General features: G+C 45.2%; 2 protein-coding genes across 7 annotated transcripts in view; one reads left to right on the top strand and one right to left on the bottom strand.

The window, feature by feature from the left end:
* Positions 1 to 608, top strand: part of PODNL1 (podocan like 1) — a 36,076-nt gene extending 35,468 nt beyond the window's left edge. The window contains exon 12 of the mRNA XM_061613854.1: positions 365 to 608. The gene's annotated coding sequence lies outside the window, so the exon portion shown is untranslated. The remainder of the gene's footprint in view (positions 1 to 364) is intronic.
* The window catches only part of CC2D1A (coiled-coil and C2 domain containing 1A), an 80,723-nt gene that overhangs the window by 18,587 nt on the left and 42,144 nt on the right, over positions 1 to 19,992 (bottom strand). For all 6 annotated transcript variants that reach the window (XM_061613821.1, XM_061613820.1, XM_061613823.1 and 3 more), the window contains exons 14-21: positions 19,257 to 19,395; positions 17,761 to 17,933; positions 15,666 to 15,788; positions 13,337 to 13,395; positions 4,654 to 4,770; positions 3,883 to 3,956; positions 1,689 to 1,747; positions 1,375 to 1,426 (exon numbers count right to left, since the gene is read on the bottom strand). In XM_061613821.1, coding sequence (XP_061469805.1) covers positions 1,375 to 1,426; positions 1,689 to 1,747; positions 3,883 to 3,956; positions 4,654 to 4,770; positions 13,337 to 13,395; positions 15,666 to 15,788; positions 17,761 to 17,933; positions 19,257 to 19,395 — 796 coding nt within the window. The remainder of the gene's footprint in view (positions 1 to 1,374; positions 1,427 to 1,688; positions 1,748 to 3,882; positions 3,957 to 4,653; positions 4,771 to 13,336; positions 13,396 to 15,665; positions 15,789 to 17,760; positions 17,934 to 19,256; positions 19,396 to 19,992) is intronic.

Raw genomic sequence — 19,992 nt, 5'->3', positions numbered from 1 at the left:
GGGGTTTTTTTCTCTCTTTTTAGCCTTTGAACTCTCGATTCTCTCTGACTCTTTTGTGTATCGCCATGAAAATTGAGAGGGTTGTTAAGCAAGCGTTTCTGAGTTCAGGACTATAAATTACATAAGGTTTTGTTTTGAAATGAGCTTATGGGAAGCATCAGAATGGCATGGGGGGTATTTTCAATTTAACATTGCGGAATGTGAAAAATCCACGCTGGCTATAGTATATGCAGGCCATTTCAGACTGCCAAGCGTGTGTGTGTGGAAGAATGCTGTGTTTGAGAGACTCTGCATGCTGTTGCAGCTGTGGCCACTTGCTCCAATTACTCCACAACTCTGCCATCTTGTGTTTTCCCTGCTCCAGGTATATAAAGAAGAGGGGCTGCCTGAGGCAGCACCTCGGCGCCACGCAAACTCCAGTGCTAAGTGCGCACTTAGCGTCGCACTTGGAGTCACCTTGAGGTCACCTGGAGAAGAAAATCAGAAGAAGATCATGGAAGATTCCTTGTCCTTATTGTTTTGTTTGGTTGTATTCTGTTATTTTTAATGCTCATTAGGTGTTATTTCATTGTTTAGTTTTTTAGATGTTGTTTTTGTATCATTTTGCTTTGTACATCGCCTAGAGTGGCTGGATGGTCAGCCAGATAGGCGATTAACCAATTCAATAAATAAATAAATAAATAAGCTTCTCCGGGGCCAAGAGAAGTGTATGCGCACCTGCTCTCCTCCTAGCTGTCTGTCCTCCTTTGCTGTTCTCAGTGAAAGCCACATCCCAGTCCTGGCAGCAACATTTACTTCCAACACTGATCAGCCAGCTGGGTTCCTGGGACACGTGAGGGCCCCAGAAAGCAAGCAAGGGAGGAAGGGTTGGCAGATCCAGCCATGGAACTAAATTATATTAAGGAAGGGTCTGCCCAATTTATCAGCGCTTCATAGCATTATCAGATTTTCAAACTGTAGCATCACTCTCTATTCTAGGTGTGGGATTGTTCCTGCAACTGAGGGGCAAGCCACACGTGACACTACACATGGCACTTGGAGGCACGCCAGTTTTTAAAATGTAATTGTGTGTGTGTTTCATTTTTCCCTCCCTAGCCATGATCCTGATAAATAGCTCTGTGTGTGTCCATGGGTTTGTGTCATCAGGATTGCAGCTGGGGAGGAAAAGGTTAAACCTCCTCTCCTTTGAATGCTGCAGTCCCAGTGAAGCCCAGGACCCTCCACACCTATTTTTTAAAAGAAACATAACCCTGACGTGCTTCCAAGTGCCATGCTTAGTACTGCATTCAGTTTGGCCTTAAAGCTGGGAGAGCAAGCTTGCATTTCTCTCTCTCGCTTTCTGGCATGGCCTAAAGCTCAGACACACACATTTACCAGGAGAGTTGGAATTTTTGATCACATTGGTCTTGTCTTTTTGAGCTTCGTCCTGCAAATATAGAAATGCAAAAGAGACAGTAAGAACCAGACCTCCACCTGAGAGCTGACATGGAGCATTACAAAGCAGCAATCGCTGCCGCCGCCACCGCAGCAGCAGCTTCACACATTACACTTTTTCTACACGTATATTACATGCAGCTGGTTGTAAAGTAGGTATCCTTCACTGCATATACAGATGAAGAAGACATGCTGGCTGGCTGGCTGCTTTCCACAGAAAAAACGAAGTAACAGAAGAAGCAGCTCAAACTCACCGCATTGGGGTAGGGGAACTCGAAGCGCACAAAGGCATCAAGGTCATTCGGAGACATGCCTGGCAAAGAAAGACGGAAAGAAGAGGGCCAAAGAGTCAGACAACCTTTTAGATTAAAAACCTAAAAGCTAGAGCACAACGAGTAGCTGTTCTCAGGAGCACTTCCACCGTGAGAGCTGCTGTTACAAACAAGTAGGGACTTAAGGCCCCAAATGCTACTAGCTGCACCAGAAGGCTGATGCTCCACAGAGAAACCAGCTCAGATTGGCTGTTTGTACGCTGCTCTTGGAGTGCCTGCAGAATCAGCTCCCTCCACAGTCTCGTGCAGTTCTAGCCTTCACATGACTGCCTCAGCCTGCAGTGCTCTAGACGTTAGCATGTGTGGCAACGGGGTCATCGGCAATACTTGTTGGAAGAGACCCTAAAAAACGATAATTTAAAGAACTATCCTCAGAAACCACCTTTGTAATTTTGTGTTGTGTTACATAGGTTGTAAAATGAAAAAAGGTGTGTGTGGGGAAAATGCTTCAACAGAATTCAGGGATTCTCTCTCAAAGTCAGTATTTGAAAGCAAATCACACAGAGGAGAGAAAGGTAGGAATTCTGCAGAAGGGAAAGGAGTAGATGAGGAAGGGAGGAAGCACTCCTCCCCCAGCTGCACTCACACCTATTTTGGGGACTCAAAGTACTTAAGAAGCATGCTCTATCCCTTCATTGTCACCCTGCCAAACGCACCACTTACAAAGCTGATTGCAAAAATGATGAGAACTGTGTACTCTACATGGCCAGTTTCCCAGACCAAGGAGGGGGAAAAGTGCATACTTCTTTAATAGATTATGATACTCATCTCGTCAGTCCATCCGTCCTGTCTGGTTCATACAGCAGCAGCAAATCCTTCTCTCGCTATACATTTTTCCTGCCCTCCCTCCCACCTCAAAAAGCCACATAGGCTCTTTGCTTCTGTAGCAAAACTTTTCTTCCAATCTTCCCTTTCCAGACATGTTCTTCCCCAGACAGCAAATACCTAAATTACTTTTAAAATATTTAAGTTATCACATAACAATTTGCTTGGGAACACACTTGCAAGGGATTTGCTTGCAAATCAGTATAACAGGATACTTTTTCTAGCAGTGTGTCTAATGGCTACTGCAATTGCAATCAGGCAACAGAGCAGAGCCAGCAGAATCCCATCACTTTTTATGAGTTTTACTGTTCATTTCATTATTTATTTGATGCCTTGAGTTTCCATTAGGAAAGAAAGGTGGAGTATAAAGTGAACAAATAAATAAAACAAATTGTTCAAGTGAGCCATGCTGGAGGAGGACAACAACAGAGGTACAATCTTGGATTTTGTCTGCCACTCTGCCAAACCATGTCAGACAGCTACTTTTTCCTTCTCCAAGGATAGGCCAATGTAATAATGCTTAGGATTAACATTGCTCACTAAAAATTGCCTTCTGCCTCCCTCAGCAACACACATGGGACCCAATATCTAAAACTGTAGGAGGAAGAGGGATAAAAGTTGTGGAGCATTCTACAGAATAGACAGACCAGACTGGGGAACCTGCGGAGTCCAAATGTTGTTCAACTCCAACTCCCATCAGCCCCAGCCAGTGTGGCCAATGGCCAGGGATGATGGGAGTTGTAGTCCAGCAACAACCACCCTGAGATAGAATCACAAATAGGGTATAAGGGCAATAGCCTTCTGCCTGTTCTTTGTTCCCTTCATCTAGTAAATTGTTCAAAAGTAAACCACTCTGAACAAGAAGGCTCCACTGGCATAATACTTTACATAATTTAAACTGCCAGGAGACATAAATGTGAGAAGATGAAGACATTAGTTTTCTTCTCCTGACAAAACAACAATCAACGACTTTGGGAACTTTCCACCAAATCTGTTCTAGCAAGCAGTTAGCCTTTTCCTGTCCTCCATTTCTGCCTCTAGACTGAAGCTGGGGAAACTCTGGCCCTCTAGAAGTTGCTGGACTCCAGCTCCCATCTGTCTTAGCCAGCATGGGCAATAGCCAGGGATGAAGGGAGTTGTAGGTCAGCAACATCTGGAGGGCCACAGACTCCCGACCTCTGGCCTAGACCAACTGTTTCTGGCCAACTTAAAATAACGGTAGCAACAGGCACGGCAACTCCCTCCCTCTCCCCCCCCCATTTTCAGAAGCAGAAACTATTTCCAGTGTTACCTGGAGGAGCTGGCAGGTTGATTCCTTTCACTATAGAAAGAACCATGTCATTGCTGTTCAATTCTGGGAAAATCCTGAAGGAATGGGGAGAGGGACAAAAACAAAGTTTCAGACAATATCAACAAAGGATCATTATTTGACACAGGCACCAAATTCTGAATGGTGGGCCAGAGTGCTTGGGTAGTAACATCTGCAGGTGTTATTTGGAAACCACTGCCAGTTCTAGATATAGACCAGTAGTTAAGAGTCAGGATACATGTTTGTTTAGGCATAGTTACAGCATTACATACAAAACCCAAAGAGAAAAGCAACAGTGTATGGAATCGACGTGTGTGCTACATGTACACAGAAGAGTTGGAAAGCATTTGTCTTTTCCTTGCTAATGAAACTGTAGGCAAAACCTTTGTCCAACTTCAACCAAAGTGCTGTCAGTGAACTGCCCAGGGTCTTCCTCCACACACGCCCCCCAAGAGTCCTTCATTCCAAAAAGAACACTCTGAAAGGCTTCACATGTCTTTGAATAAAACTATTGCCTTGAGGAAGAGCTAAGGCTTGAAACATATCAGGGTCCTTTAAATAAATCTTGGTTTGCCCTATTTTGGATTTGTTAAAAATCCTTAATATCATTGTGACTGACAGAAACTACTCCTCTACAAAGGTAAAGGCTGAAGCACTTCCCTCTGACCAACAGCTAGGAAGGAGGACTAAAAAGCCTTTGACATCTAACAGGGACAAACGGCAACCTCCACTGCAAGATGATGGCCCACGCACTTGATCACGCTGAAAGTCCGTTGCTCATAATGGTATTTGGGCAGTGGAAACCCCTTGGTGTGGGCTTGCTTTAGGATCTCCATGTTCTTTTTGCAGTCCTCAGCAATCTTCTCAAACCTGGAGAGGGGAAGATCAAATATAGATGTCTTACTTTACTGGCTAATCCATGGAGTTTAAACAAATTATCTTGGGCCATACTTCTGAACAAGTGCAAACATATAAACTCCTACTGCTGGAAGGCCTGATAATACCATGATGTCACCGCCGCCGCTGCTGCTGCCTCTGGCACCAGTGCTGCTGGGCCAGGCCAGGTTGCGGGAGGAGGCGGTGGCCTGCCTGCGCGAAGCACCCCTGGCCGAGCCGCTCCTCTCCCAGCATCATGCCACCCTGGTGCACTGGCTGGAGGCCTGCCTGGACCGCAGGGAGCACGCCGTCAGCCTCAAGCAGTTCTGCGAGGCCCTTGAGGCCCACGCCGGGCCTGCTCAAGCCGCTGCCGCTGGGTGGGGGGAGGCAGAGAAGGAGCCGTAGCCAGAGGGGAAGCCGCTGCCGCCAAGGAGTGAGCCCAGAGCGAAGAGATATGCTTTCAAGGTCACGTTCCATACCAGGGGCGTGACGACAACACAGTGCACAACAACGTGGAATACATCCTGGGCAAGTGGGTGCTCCATGGCCAAGCAGTCCAAATGCCAAGTCAACATCACCCACTTTGGAAAGTGGCAACAAACTCTTGCTGGAGGGTCACAAGGACAGGACAGACCCTTGTGAGGCTGGCATAGAACAAAGAGGACTTTTTTCCCCTTAATAATGTTATTTGTTATTTAGTTTAACTTTTGTAAATTGTATTGCTTTTATTGATGTATTTTTATACTTGTGTTTATTTCTCTTTGTAAGCCGCCTTGAGGGCATTTGGCCGAAAGGTGGGGTATAAATAAATTTAATAATAATAATATAAAGTGGTTGGCCCATTAACTGCTGATGGACACAGTGGTTTGTGTGCACCATTGTGTGGGTTACATCATAGGCACAGACTGCTCCAACTGCAGCAGAGCAGCCATCCCATTACCTTTGCTTGAACTCACAGGGTATAGATGAGATGCTTACTCAGAACAAAGCGTCACATATCAAGAGATCCAGACACTTATGGATGTACTAACTGTCTCAGGACAACTGAGTTCAGGTGAGCTGCCCTCAGTACAGGTCTGGCTGTCTTATACATGAGGCAATAGGCATGTGCTGGCATTGGTCAGATGGGAAGATACTTGGCTCAGCAATACCACATGCGAGAAGGATCTTGGGATTATAGTTGATCACAAACTGAATATGAGCCAACAGTGCAATGTGGCTGCAAAAGAGGCAAATGCTATTTTAGGCTGCATTAACAGAAGTATAGTTTCCAAATTGCGTGAAGTATTAGTTTCCTTCTATTCGGCACTGGTTAGGTCTTATCTTTAATCCTGCCTCCAGTTCTGGACACCGCACTTTAAGAAGGATGCAGACATCCTGGAATAGGTTTAGAGGAGGGCAATAACAACACAGATGGGACCCAATATCTAAAACTGTAGGAGGAAGAGGAGTAAAAGTTGTGGAGCATTCAGGAGACTGGAAACCAAGCCCTATGAGGAGAGACTGAAAGAACTGGGCATGTTTAGCCTTGAAAAGAAAAGACTGAGGGGAGATGATAGCACTGTTCAAGTACTTGAAAGGTTGCTACACAGAGGAGGGCCAGGATCTCTTCTCGATCATCCCAGAGTGCAGGGCATGGAATAATGGGCTCAAGCTGCAGGAAGCCAGATTTTGATTGAATATCAGGAAAAGTTTCCTAACCAGTAGAACGGTACGACAATGGAACCAATTCCCTAGGGAGGTGGTGGGCTCTCCAACACTGGAGGCCTTCAAGACACAGCTGGAGAGGCACCTATCAGGTATGCTTTAATTTGGATTCCTGCACTGAGCAGGGGGTTGGACTCAATGGCCTTACAGGCCCCTTCCAACTCTATGATTCTATGAGGAAAAGGAGCCTCAGCGCTGGCTCTTGCACAAGGGACACCTGGATGTCTTGTGAGATTGTCAGGAGCTGCAGAGAGCATGGGCAGTCTGCCATTTCAGACCATGGAGGATTCCACCCCAGCAATAAACCTTGGCTTGCCCTGTTTTGGATTTTAAAAATCCTTTTAAAAAATCCTTTAACAATCCTCCCTCCTGCAGTGGTTAGGCTAACCTATCAGAAGCAGCAATGGGTGCTGGGACCCCTTTCCTCCCCAACACATGCATCCAGGCAACACACAGAGACTTCCCCATGCTGCTGAGCCCAGCCCAACCAGTCAGCCAGCCTCCGCTGCTGTCAGCCACGTTAACCAAAATCCCACACTAATCACGTATAGTGTGAAGAAATGTTTCATTGTTTGACCCTAAGCTCTGTACTATGAGAGAGGAGGGGGAATCCCTCTATCTACTCTTTCTGGTTCTGATTTATAAATCTTTAGCTTAGCACATTGTGGATGACTTTGAGCTATAAAAGAAGTGGGTCGGTATGTCTGAAGTAGTAGGCAGGCTGTGCTGGAAAGCTATAGCCAGTGAGACTTCAGCAGGAACTGGGCTCTTGTTTAAGCAACAGTCCAAAGAATCCAGTGTAAAAGAGTTAACTTGGATGCTAGCAAACAGAAGCAGTATTATTAGAAAATAGCCAAAACTGGAAGCCCTCCAACCATAACTAACTGGCAGATCACATAGATATCTGGGAACAAGCTAGCAATGTTCTGAGAATAGGGTCAGAAAAAATGGAACATTCCATGCAAAAGAGCAAGCTTTGCATCATCTCTGGTTATGGATTTCATTAGGCAGTGGCAAAAACAAATTACACCATGATTTGAGCAATGTAATAAATGTGTGAGCGAACATGTTCTATAAAAGTGATGCATGGAAATGGATCTTAAGAGGAGAAGCATGTGGTAGATATCTTATCCTACATTTCCTTATAGAAGAAACAACTATAACCTTAAATATAAAGAGTGAAATCTTGTCCTACTAATTGTCCTACCCCAGCCTGTCACTTTCAGATTGTCCAGGGATTGTCTAGTCCTCTATCATGTCCAGGTGGAGAGGTCGACTTCTGTCTGTTACACCAGCTTGTCTTGCAGGAGAGGTTGGCAAATCCAGCAGTGGTTAACACTGTGACAACCCACCTGCCAACTTCCCAAAAGGGGTGAAGTGCTCTTTCCTGAAGTACATGCCTATCTTGTGAGTGGCTCCTTAAAAGCCGCCTGTCAATATGAGTCCACCTGAGTCTAGAGCCCTTAAAAGCCAGAATGTTACCAACATTCTGTCATTCCTCACCATCTTTCTGAACAACCAAGATGCTAAGTGACGTCTGTAAGTAGCTACTTTAGGATACACAGAATTGAAAAGGTTTCCTGTTTTCTTTCATGTGTCTTTTCCTGTCTGCCTGCTTAAACCTTCTTTTAATAAACCTTAAAATTAGCTGTTGGGGCTCCTGTGTGCATTTGTGCCAGACTCAAAGGGGTGATTCCCCCTCACATGCCTAGACCATTTGGCTTCATGCTACATATGGGTATCAGTGAGATTTGACTGAGGAAAGCAAGGTGCCCTGCTCCCCAGAGAGGGACAGGTGTGGGCTGGATGCTCCCTCTTCCCCACAGCAAAAAGTAATCACTTGGAGCCTTCAGGATTGTCCTTGGCTCAAGAATAGATGGGGGGGAGCTCGTGGCCCATCTCTTACAGTGCTAAGCCAATTCATGTCTTAGTGCAAATGATCAGGTTGCTGAAAAGAAGAACACAGTCACTTTGCTCCTTCTCTGCTCCTGCCACTGCTACGAGCTAAACCATAGTTTGACTTAGGATTATGTCTGAACTCAGGTTTGTGGTGTATTTTGCCAGACAAGTCATGAGTTGTAAGCAAGATTTGTTCTGTGGATCACCATTAGTGGTTTGTCCGGGGGAGATAAACCACAAGCCCGGGGTTGGATGCAACACTAAGCCAAACCATGGTTTAGCTCACAGCAGCATGGCAGCAGCAGGACTAGAGGAGAGGCAAAGTGGCCACAGTCTTCTCTCTTAGAACCTGCATGTTTGCTCATTCACACTAAGCCATGGTTTGGCTTGGCATTTCATGCAACTAGGCCACTGTCTCATTTATCTGCTACTTCTCGATGTAAAAGGGGGAGCTGCGAGGGACTAATTAGGAGCCCAGATTTTCTCCTGGACTCTCAACAAGGATATAACTGATACAGAACTACAGATGAAAGCAAGAGAGAGGGAAAAGGATGGTTACTAAGACAGATGGTAGACAGTGCTGGGGAGGAGTCAGTGTTCGTGGTGGAAGTTGGCACCAATGACATGGGGAAATGCAGCCGTGAGGTCCTGGAAGCAAAATTTAGGTTGCTAGGTAGGATGCTGAAAGCCAGGACCTCCAAGGTGGCTTTCTCTGAAATGCTACCGGTTCCACGCGCAGGACCAGCCAGACAGGCACAGCTTTGCAGTCTCAATGCGTGGATGAGACGATGGTGTCGGGTGGAAGGGTTTGGATTCATTAGGCACTGGGGAACATTTTGGGACAAGCCGGGCCTGTACAAAAGGGATGGGCCCACTTGAACCAGAATGGAACCAGACTGCTGGCACTTCAAATTAAAAAGGTGGCAGAGCAGCTTTTAAACTGACTGAGGGGGGAAACCCGACAGGAGCTGAGGAAGGTCCGGTTCAGAATAAACCTCCCCCCTGGGATAAAGACCAAAGAAATGATGAAATTTTAAAAGGGGTAGGCCTAGAAGTAGGCATTGTGAGAGCAGGGGCACAGGATATAAATTCAGAAGAGCAAAATTACCACAGGCCTAACCACAAGTGCCAAAGACACTTGAAGAGAGACACTGCTTACAAGTGCCTGTACGCTAATGCTAGGAGCCTCCGAACCAAGATGGGAGAACTGGAGTGCTTGGTCTTAGAGAAGAGCATTGATATAGTGAGCATAACGGAGACCTGGTGGAATGGAGAAAACCAGTGGGATACGGTTATCCCTGGATATAAACTATATTGGAAGGACAGGGAAGGACGTATTGGTGGCGGAGTCGCTCTATACGTGAAAGAAGGCATTGAATCCAGCAAGCTCGAAACCCCAAAAGAGGCGGACTCCTCCACAGAATCGTTGTGGGTGGTGATACCGTGCCCCAGGAGGGACTTAATACTGGGAACGATCTATCGTCCCCCTGATCAAAATGCTCAGGGAGACCTGGAGATGAGATATGAAATTGAGGAAGCATCCAAACTAGGAAATGTGGTAGTAATGGGTGACTTCAAATACCCAGACATAGACTGGCCGCATATGTGTTCCAGTCATGACAAAGAAGCAAAATTTCTAGATATTCTAAATGACTATTCTCCCTAGACCAGTTGGTCATGGAACCGACCAGAGAGATGGCAACCCTGGACTTAATCCTCAGTGGGGACCGGGACCTGGTGCGAGATGTAAGTGTTGTCGAACCGATTGGGAGCAGTGACCACAGTGCTATTAAATTAAACATACATGTAACTGGCCAATTGCCAAGAAAATCCAACACGGTCACATTTGACTTCAAAAGAGGAAACTTCACAAAAATGAGGGGATTGGTAAAAAGAAAGCTGAAAAACGAAGTCCAGAGGGTCACATCACTCAAAAATGCTTGGAAGTTGTTTAAAAACACTATATTAGAAGCTCAACTGGAGTGCATACCGCAGATCAGAAAAGGTACCGCCAGGGCCAAGAAGATGCCAGCATGGTTAACGAGCAAAGTCAAGGAAGCTCTTAGAGGCAAAAAGTCTTCCTTCAGAAAATGGAAGTCTTGTCTGAATGAAGAAAATAAAAAAGAACACAAACTCTGGCAAAAGAAATGCAAGAAGACAATAAGGGATGCTAAAAAAGAATTTGAGGAGCACATTGCTAAGAACATAAAAACCAACAACAAAAAATTCTATAAATACATTCAAAGCAGGAGACCATCTAGGGAGGCGATTGGACCCTTGGATGATAAGGGAGTCAAAGGTGTACTAAAGAACGATAAGGAGATTGCAGAGAAGCTAAATGAATTCTTTGCATCTGTCTTCACAGTGGAAGATATAGGGCAGATCCCTGAACCTGAACTAACATTTGCAGGAAGGGATTCTGAGGAACTGAGACAAATAGTGGTAACGAGAGAGGAAGTTCTAGGCTTAATGGACAATATAAAAACTGACAAATCACCGGGCCCGGATGGCATCCACCCGAGAGTTCTCAAAGAACTCAAAGGTGAAATTGCTGATCTGCTAACTAAAATATGTAACTTGTCCCTCAGGTCCTCCTCCGTGCCTGAGGACTGGAAAGTGGCAAATGTAACGCTGATATTCAAAAGGGGATCCAAAGGGGATCCCGGAAATTACAGGCCAGTTAGCTTAACTTCTGTCCCTGGAAAACTGGTAGAAAGTATTATTAAAGCTAGATTAACTAAGCACACAGAAGAACAAGCTTTGCTGAAGCAGAGCCAGCATGGCTTCTGCAAAGGAAAGTCCTGTCTCAGTAACCTATTAGAATTCTTTGAGAGCGTCAACAAGCATATAGATAGAGGTGATCCAGTGGACATAGTGTACTTAGACTTTCAAAAAGCTTTTAACTAGGTACCTCACCAAAGACTTCTGAGGAAGCTTAGCAGTCATGGAATAAGAGGAGAGGTCCTCTTGTGGATAAGGAATTGGTTAAGAAGCAGAAAGCAGAGAGTAGGAATAAACGGACAGTTCTCCCAATGGAGGGCTGTAGAAAGTGGAGTCCCTCAAGGATCGGTATTGGGACCTGTACTTTTCAACTTGTTCATTAATGACCTAGAATTAGGAGCGAGCAGTGAAGTGGCCAAGTTTGCTGATGACACTAAATTGTTCAGGGTTGTTAAAACAAAAAGGGATTGCGAAGAGCTCCAAAAAGACCTCTCCAAACTGAGTGAATGGGTGGAAAAATGGCAAATGCAATTCAATATAAACAAGTGTAAAATTATGCATATTGGAGCAAAAAATCTGAATTTCACATATACGCTCATGGGGTCTGAACTGGCGGTGACCGACCAGGAGAAAGACCTCGGGGTTGTAGCGGACAGCACGATGAAAATGTCGACCCAGTGTGCGGCAGCTGTGAAAAAGGCAAATTCCATGCTAGCGATAATTAGGAAAGGTATTGAAAATTATGCATATTGGAGCAAAAAATCTTAATTTCACATATATGCTCATGGGGTCTGAACTGGCGGTGACAGACCAGGAGAGAGACCTCGGGGTTGTAGTGGACAGCACGATGAAAATGTCGACCCACTGTGCAGCAGATGTGAAAAAGGCAAATTCCATGCTAGGAAAGGTATGGAAAATAAAACAGCCGATATCATAATGCCGTTGTATAAATCTATGGTGCAGCTGCATTTGGAATACTGTGTACAGTTCTGGTCGCATCTCAAAAAGGATATTATAGAGTTGGAAAAGGTTCAGAAGAGGGCAACCAGAATGATCAAGGGGATGGAGCGACTCCCTTACGAGGAAAGGTTGCAGCATTGGGGCTTTTTAGTTTAGAGAAAAGGCGGGTCAGAGGAGACATGATAGAAGTGTATAAAATTATGCATGGCATTGAAAAAGTGGATAGAGAAAAGTTCTTCTCCCTCTCTCATAATACTAGAACTCGCGGACATTCAAAGAAGCTGAACGTTGGAAGATTCAGGACAGACAAAAGGAAGTACTTCTTTACTCAGCGCATAAACGATGGAATTTACTCCCACAAGATGCAGTAATGGCCACCCGCTTGGATGGCTTTAAAAGAAGATTAGACAAATTCATGGAGGACAGGGCTATCAATGGCTACTAGCCATGATGGCTGTGCTCTGCCACCCTAGTCAGAGGCAGCATGCTTCTGAAAACCAGTTGCCAGAAGCCTCAGGAGGGGAGAGTGTTCTTGCACTCGGGTCCTGCTTGCGGGCTTCCCCCAGGCACCTGGTTGGCCACTGTGAGAACAGGATGCTGGACTAGATGGGCCACTGGCCTGATCCAGCAGGCTCTTCTTATGTTCTTATGTTCTTATGATGAGAATGAGAAAATTGCTATCCCTCAGCTTCAGCCTCATTATCATCCTTCAGAGGCTAAGAAGATCTGAAACCCACAAAATCTGGCAGATTGCTGGTATCTAGACACCACCAGTGAAATGACCTTCTCAATTTCCAGTTTCTTTTTATGACTCAGGGACATAGGAAGTTTCCTTGGTCCATTTAGCTTACAAATATCTCCACAGACTGGCAGTGGCTCTCCAGAGTTTCAGACAGGAGCTTTTCCCAGCCCTACCTGGAGATGTTGGGGCCTAAACCTGGGGCTGCATGCAGAGCAGGTGCTTTCCCACTAAGCGGTGGCCTCTCTTGGTCGTGGCCATTTTGAAAGACTCTCTGTTGCAAACAACTAATGACTCACTATTACCTTTAATTTTTCTCTTTGATGTATTATCATTTGCTTTGGAAATCCTTTGGCTTCTTGTAAACACAAGTGAGCCTATTCAATGACTTGTCTTACCAAGCTGCAGAAGAACTAAAGGCACACCTGGCACAAAGAGGGCATTTCTGGCCAACCTCAGCCATACATATAGCAGCACACAGGGAGAGGGCAGTCAGGAAGGGAAGCATATTTGTTAAATTACTGGCACACTTACTTGGTAGTTTCTGTGATGTTTCCTAAATGGGTGAACTGCTTGGAGTAATTCATGCACATCTGGAACAAAAAAGGAAATCACATGGAGCAGCAAGCAGGCACAGGCCTGGCTCCCTCCCAGAGGTCATGCACCTTCCCAGTTAAATGCCTTCAGGCCAGACTTGAATTCCTCCCCTTAATAAGCCAAACTGTTATGCAAGCTTCAGCCCATATATGGCCAGAGTATGCAGCAACTCCTCTCATGGGACCCAGAAGCCATCTGCACCTTTCTTGATGTAACCCCTCCATCGCTCATCTTTTCCTAGCTTCAGGGATCCTGCACTGGGCCACGTATGTGCCTCACAAGTAGCCTATTGACAGGCATCTGCCAGGTATCAAAATGAGCATGTAAGAAGAAGTGTTAAGAGACAGATGGCCCAGTGCAGTTTTGCTCTCCTGAATGAGGTTTCTTTAGGAAGAATGGACCCTCACCACTGCCTCTTGAGCTTGGCACACCAAGGAGGGTGTTGCGGAGTGAAATAGACCGTTCCCGTCCTCCCCCTGCTGTCTCAAATGTCTGCTAAGGCCAAGCATCCTGAAGCCATCACCATCATGTTCTCAAGAAGGAAGAAAGCACAGGGCTAAGTATGACAGATAGGGAACACAGGGAGATCATCCAGGAGATCATACGAGAGGTAAGGGCTTTTGGGCTGAACTATATAAAAATGGCAAAGAACAGAAGAGAGAACACAGAGGCTTGGAACTGAGGCCAAAACAGTTTCAAGCTGCACTAAACACCCCCAAACACTATTGGTGAGCAGAAGAATTGGCCCCAAACACCCACAAGAAGATTTGAATGAGACAGTAAGCATCAGCTGATTGTGAGAGATCAGGAAAACTCCAGAATCTACAGAGATAGTAAAGGACATATAGCCCACAGTGGGTTCAAGGAAGGAAACCTGGGGAGAAATTCAACTGCTGGGAGTGGGCTCTTGAGTCTCATCTTTCTGTTGACATGTTCCTACCCCAAAACTTCAAGGTTCAAGGTCAAAGCTCATTTGACTTCACATTGGCAGAGGCAGCTCACCCAGCGGGATGGAGCCATAGCAATACCTTCTTGGCTGTGTAGTCACTGGTGCTTACTAGGAGGGACAAGCAAGGCAGCAGTGATATCAAGGCGGGCATGGATGCCCAGGTAAGAGTGCCAGACTGACTCCACTGGTGCATTTGACAGCCCCAATCTCACTGCTGCCTCACCCCTCCGAATAAGCAGCAGTAGCTCTGCTGCCGGAAAGGTCTGGCTGCAACTCCACCTCACTGGGCATGCTGTTCCTGAACATGGGGTTCTAGCAACTGGCCTCTAGGGGGGCACACACTCCCTCACAATGGGCATAGAGAAGATGTGAGCCAGTGGTAGGAGTGCAGAGCATGCTTTAGAAACTGTAAGTGGAAGTCAAGGCATCACTCTAGGCCATTTTTCCTGAACAATCACTCACTCTTACTGTCAGATTAATGCCTGTTTTATTTATCTTCTCAATCTGCCCTTTTACACCAATCTCTTGTTTTTGCTCTGTCTCCTTTTGCCTGTTGAAAATACCCAAACATCTAGTGCTTTACTCCTCAAAAGAAACCATTCCCTTGATCATGATATCCCTAACATTCTCCGAGTCTGAAGGCATACAGACATAAACAGGCCGAACTCCAAGAGAAAGCCATAGCCTTGCTTATTCGTTCATGTGTCTGCTCCAGTGATATATAAGGTGAAGGAAGCAGGAGTCCTACTCCCAGTCTGAGGCCTTCACTTCTTTTTACCCCAGCCCAGCTTATACCTGGAATGAGCTGGGTTGGAGAAAAGTGCCCAAGTCATTGGAATCTGGGAAATTTCTGTTCCTCATACCCACCGCTCCTTTTGATGTAAATGTATATGCAAATAGGACGCAATTTATATGCAAACAACACACAAGCAAGAAATGTGGCTGCTGCCATCATGTCAGGTTTGGCCCTCCTCTACTGGATTGGACCAAATGGATCCATCTAATCCAGCATCTAGCTTCCAACAGTGGTCAACCAAATGTTTCCAAGAAACCCACCAGCATGACACAAAGGCCACAGACCTCCCTCATTTTTTCTTCCTAGGATCGGGCAGGTAGAAATGACACCTGTGAAAATTTCAATGAAGAACAATCAACTGCAATCCTGATATTCTTTGCGTCACATCTGGTAGGTCTCCCAGGAAGAGGAGGGCGAAAACTTTATTAGTTTAAAAAGAGAAGCACGCTCTCCCAGATTCCTACAAATCTCCTGAGCAGGAGAGGCAGCAACATCCCCAAAGCTTGACTGTGCTTCACTACCTCATGCTGCTGCCTCATCAGTTTCACAAGCTCAGTGTACTGGGCGGCCATTTCTGGGGAGATGTTGGTTCCACGACGCTGCACAAGTGTGAAGTCCTCCTTGTTCACGGGGGCTTGAGGCACCTGAAAGGGGGAACACTAGTACCAGAATGAACCACTCCAAAAAGGACTTCATGCGCAAAACACAAAATCCACAAAATTTTGCTTTCTAAATTAGTTTGATATGCTTTTTATTGTACCTTGTGTATTCTATTGTAATCTGCTTTGAGATCTTTTAGATAGTAAGAGGTCTATAAATGGAAATATCATCATCATCATCCACACAGGAGGAGGAGGACAGAAGACACCAACCACTGTTGTGCTGCCCTTTGAAAATAAGGCCATGGCATCCTATATATATGTGTCTACTCAGAAGTAAGCCTCATTGAGGTCAATGAGACTTACCTCCAGGTGAGTGGGTATAGGGCTGTGGCCCTTTCTTCCTCTTCGTTTTTATTAATGTTTGTATAGATTCATGTACAAAGTGAATGGCAAACAGTAAACAATTGAATTTAGTCTGTGTCCCTTTGCAATCATGTCTGAGACTTTGAGTTTGTCACCTGACTGTGATATACTGATTTAATGATATAGTATATCAGGTAAGTACATCGCTCCAGAAGGAAGCATGTGTAATAGGCAAGGAGATGCGAGACTTTTAAAAATTCAAAATAAGCAAATAATGGAAACCATGTTCCTAGAAAGTTATCTTGCTTAATGAGCCCTCTTAATAGTCCACTTTGGTGTGTTAACTTTTCCTGCCAGGACTATTTGCCAATTCTAGTAAACTCCCTGTGAACTATGCAAACATTCAAAGTTTTCCAATGTTCGGCAATCTCCTTTCTGGCTACTAGAAACCATATGCAACAACTCTGCCCTAAAGTGCACCTGGGCTTCCTCACAGGGGGAGCTCCCAATCCAAACTGGATGGGCCTGTAAACTGGCCTGAAATCTCTATTTGCATATTTGAAATGCCCCAGGTCAAGCTTAAGAGTATAGCCAGGGGTGGCCCTGATTCAGCAACAGCACTAAGTCAAATGGGGAGACAGAAAAGATACCTTGTCCCACACCATCGGGTTCAAGAAGAGGCTTTAGAGGTGGCTTTCATTGGACACAGAGCAAACAGCCAGCCATAACATAACATAAAACGTAGCAAAATAGCTAGCCTGCTGGTTCAGACCAAGGATCTACCTATTCCAGTTTCTGCCTGGCCCAATGCCTCTGGGAAGATCACAAGCAGGGCATAAAGGCAGCCCACCCACCCGCCCCTATTATCTCTCCAGGACATAGTACTCAAAAGGCACTCTGCCTTGGAACACAGTGGTTCTGTTTAGCAATCATGGCTCTTTTGTATGTATTTGTCAAATCCTATTTTGTTCAGAACAGAGATTCTGAGAACTGCAAGGGACTTGAATGATAATCAGGGCAAGATTTTTGTACCAGCCCTCCACAGATGAGCCCAGATTTATTTGTTTTTTAAAAAAAGATGTCTCTGGTTAGAGTTGGCTCAGATCTTAAGTTCCAGAACTGTGACATAGTGACTGAAAAACAACACTTATTCTGAACATTCATACGCTTCCTGATTTTTGAGCTGTTTCCTAACACAACTCTTGATAACAGTTCAATACATTTTCCAACCAACGAGGATGGGTTGATTCCATCCTTGCCCTATATTAATTTATATTAATCTAAACCTGTTTCAAGTGGGATTTTAATGGCCAGACTTACGTACAGCGATGTCTGGGACAGTGCCAATCAAGCACCAGAAGAGAACAAGAAGTATAAATACGCTATGCCTACACTGAGATTTATCATGGAAATGGCTGAAGTCTACGTAGGGCAGCCTTCCCAATGTTTTAGGCTACAATTCCCAGCCAGCATGTTCTTATGTCTCCCATTCTGGCACACTTGAGGATTCCCCAGATCTGTCTCACAGTAAGGCTGTCTTGAATAGGATTCTCTGCAGCGTCAGCAGATTGCTCTGAACCACCTTTCATGTTACAGGATTATCTCCAGTTAAATACATACACACACACATACACATTAGAGGACTGCTTGCCTTGGTTATGTCGACTGGGAGCCCATTCTGTGATGCCTCAATCATGGGGTCCAGGCCCTTGGCTTGGCGTAAGAACAACTTGGCCCCCTCAATGTCATTTTGCTGCTTTGCTCTGAGAGCGGCTTGCATGAGCTGCTTCTTCCGAGTTTCCAGGAAGGTCAGCTGCTGTTGAGCTGCAGGGAGAGAAGAGACCCATCATGCCTATTTCAGAGCCTCATGTAAACAGACAGCTAGGAGATCCCAGTGTGTGAGGTGCGCAAATTGTATTTCAGTACACTAAGTCAGTCATGCACCTGCACCTGCAAAATGGTCACTTTTTACAAATAGCATGTTGGTAACACGAGGGCACGTTTGCCCAGGAGACAGCAATCAATGCAGAGTCTATAGTGAGTCGAAGCAGACTTAGAACCAAGGAAATAAAAAAACAGTCACTGTTGCACAATAATTCTGAAATGGTCTTTGGCCCCATCTGCACTATACATTTAAAGCAATATCATACAACTTTAACCAGTCATAGCTTCCCCCAAAGTGTCCTGGGAGTTGTGATTTGTTAAGGGTGGTAAGTGTTGTTAGGACACCCGTACCGTCCTCACAGAGCTACAATTCCCAGAGTTCCCTGGGAAGAGGGACTGACTGTTACACCACTGCGAGGGGAATAAGGGTCTCCTAACAAATCTCAGCACCCTTAGACTACCATTCTTAGGACTCTTTGGGGGAAACTGTGACTGCTTAAAGTGGTATGAGACTGCTTTAAATGTATATTGTACATGGGACCTTTCTCCTGTTTGGGTTGGATCCCAGCTTCAGAGCTATTCTGAACAAAAGAAAGGCAATGGAGTGACTCAGTGAAGAAAACAGAGGGGAGGTTGCTTCAGTTGGAGAAAGTCTCAGGCTGTCTAGCTAATAAGGATCAATGCCATCCCAGGGAGTTTGCATGCCTGATTTTGAAAAAACACACCCTTCATTTAAAAAACACCTTATACCTGAATAGAGTGACAAAAGCATCTGTAAATTTAGATATTAAGAACTCTTTTCTGGACTGACTTGAGAATGTTGTCCATGCCAAGGCAGGCAACCCTTATAAAGCGATGACCACAGTAAACACAAAAAATCCCGGACAAGGCTTAGAATGTTTGTTTCTAGGGTTCATGTGTCTATAAAATAATTTTATAATTTTATTCATAACACACTACCCTATTCAGTACTTGTGATACTTTGCAATAAAAGTGAAAATGGACACTATACCATTTAAACCTTTCCCCATCAGCCTGGAAGATAATACCTCACAGAGGAGACAGCAAGATTATCTGAAAATCGTCTCTTGCACTGGCCATTTCACATTCACACTGGGACCTGAATTTTTTATTTTCCTCTTCCCTCATTGCCCTTTTTCTGTTTTGTATGAAATCCCCCAAGGGCATAAACCACTATTCCAGATTATAACCCATGTTTCTCTTATAAGTGAATGACAAATAAATAACTGAAAGCAGCAATACCTTTTGTGATGACCTTTGAGGCACTTTTACTCGCCCCAGTTGTCTTTGGAGCTCCGGGGGCTGCTCGTGAGGTTGGCTGGGGTGGCAGCTTAGGCTGCAGGGAGCTGACTGGTTTGGATGATGCAGGGCAGACGTCAGACTGAAAACAGTGAGGAAATACATATATGAAAATATGCAATAAAGCATGAACCTCATAGTGGATCAGATGGGATACCAAAGCAGTTGGAGATATGCCTAGGCTCTGCAGATGAGACCATGCTCTGTGTGCCTTCACTGATGGAGGAACAGGACAATGGCAGTAAGATCCGGGGGTCTGTTCTGTTAGGGATCCCTTCCTTTAGAACTCCCTCCCTAGAGATGCCCACGTGGCCTAACTCTTTTTTACACAACAATTTTGCAAGGCCTTCCTATTCAGGACATTCTTTGGGTCTGGTTGAGGAGTGGATGAACTTTTCTCTGTCTGACGGACTGGTTTTAGAATCTACAGTTTTTTGAAGTAATTTTCACCATCGTCTGCAGCAAGTGCCCTTCCACAGTTGGGCAAGTGCCTCTGTCATTCTCACGCATCCAGCAGGAAGGTCCCTTTTCCATTTGATTTTTGAAGGAGGAGGCCAAAGCAGCAAGACACTGCTGACATCTCCTGTAAAAGCCCAGTTTGAGCAGCAGAGGACACGAACGCTCTCAATGTTGATCACAAATTTGGGTGACTATTAAGTCAAGCCAAAATTTGTAACAA

Source organism: Rhineura floridana, chromosome 3 (assembly GCF_030035675.1).
Source record: "Rhineura floridana isolate rRhiFlo1 chromosome 3, rRhiFlo1.hap2, whole genome shotgun sequence".
NCBI lineage: Eukaryota > Metazoa > Chordata > Lepidosauria > Squamata > Rhineuridae > Rhineura > Rhineura floridana.
The sequence above is the reverse complement of the archived record's forward strand: the minus strand, read 5'-3'. Positions and strand labels throughout refer to the sequence as shown.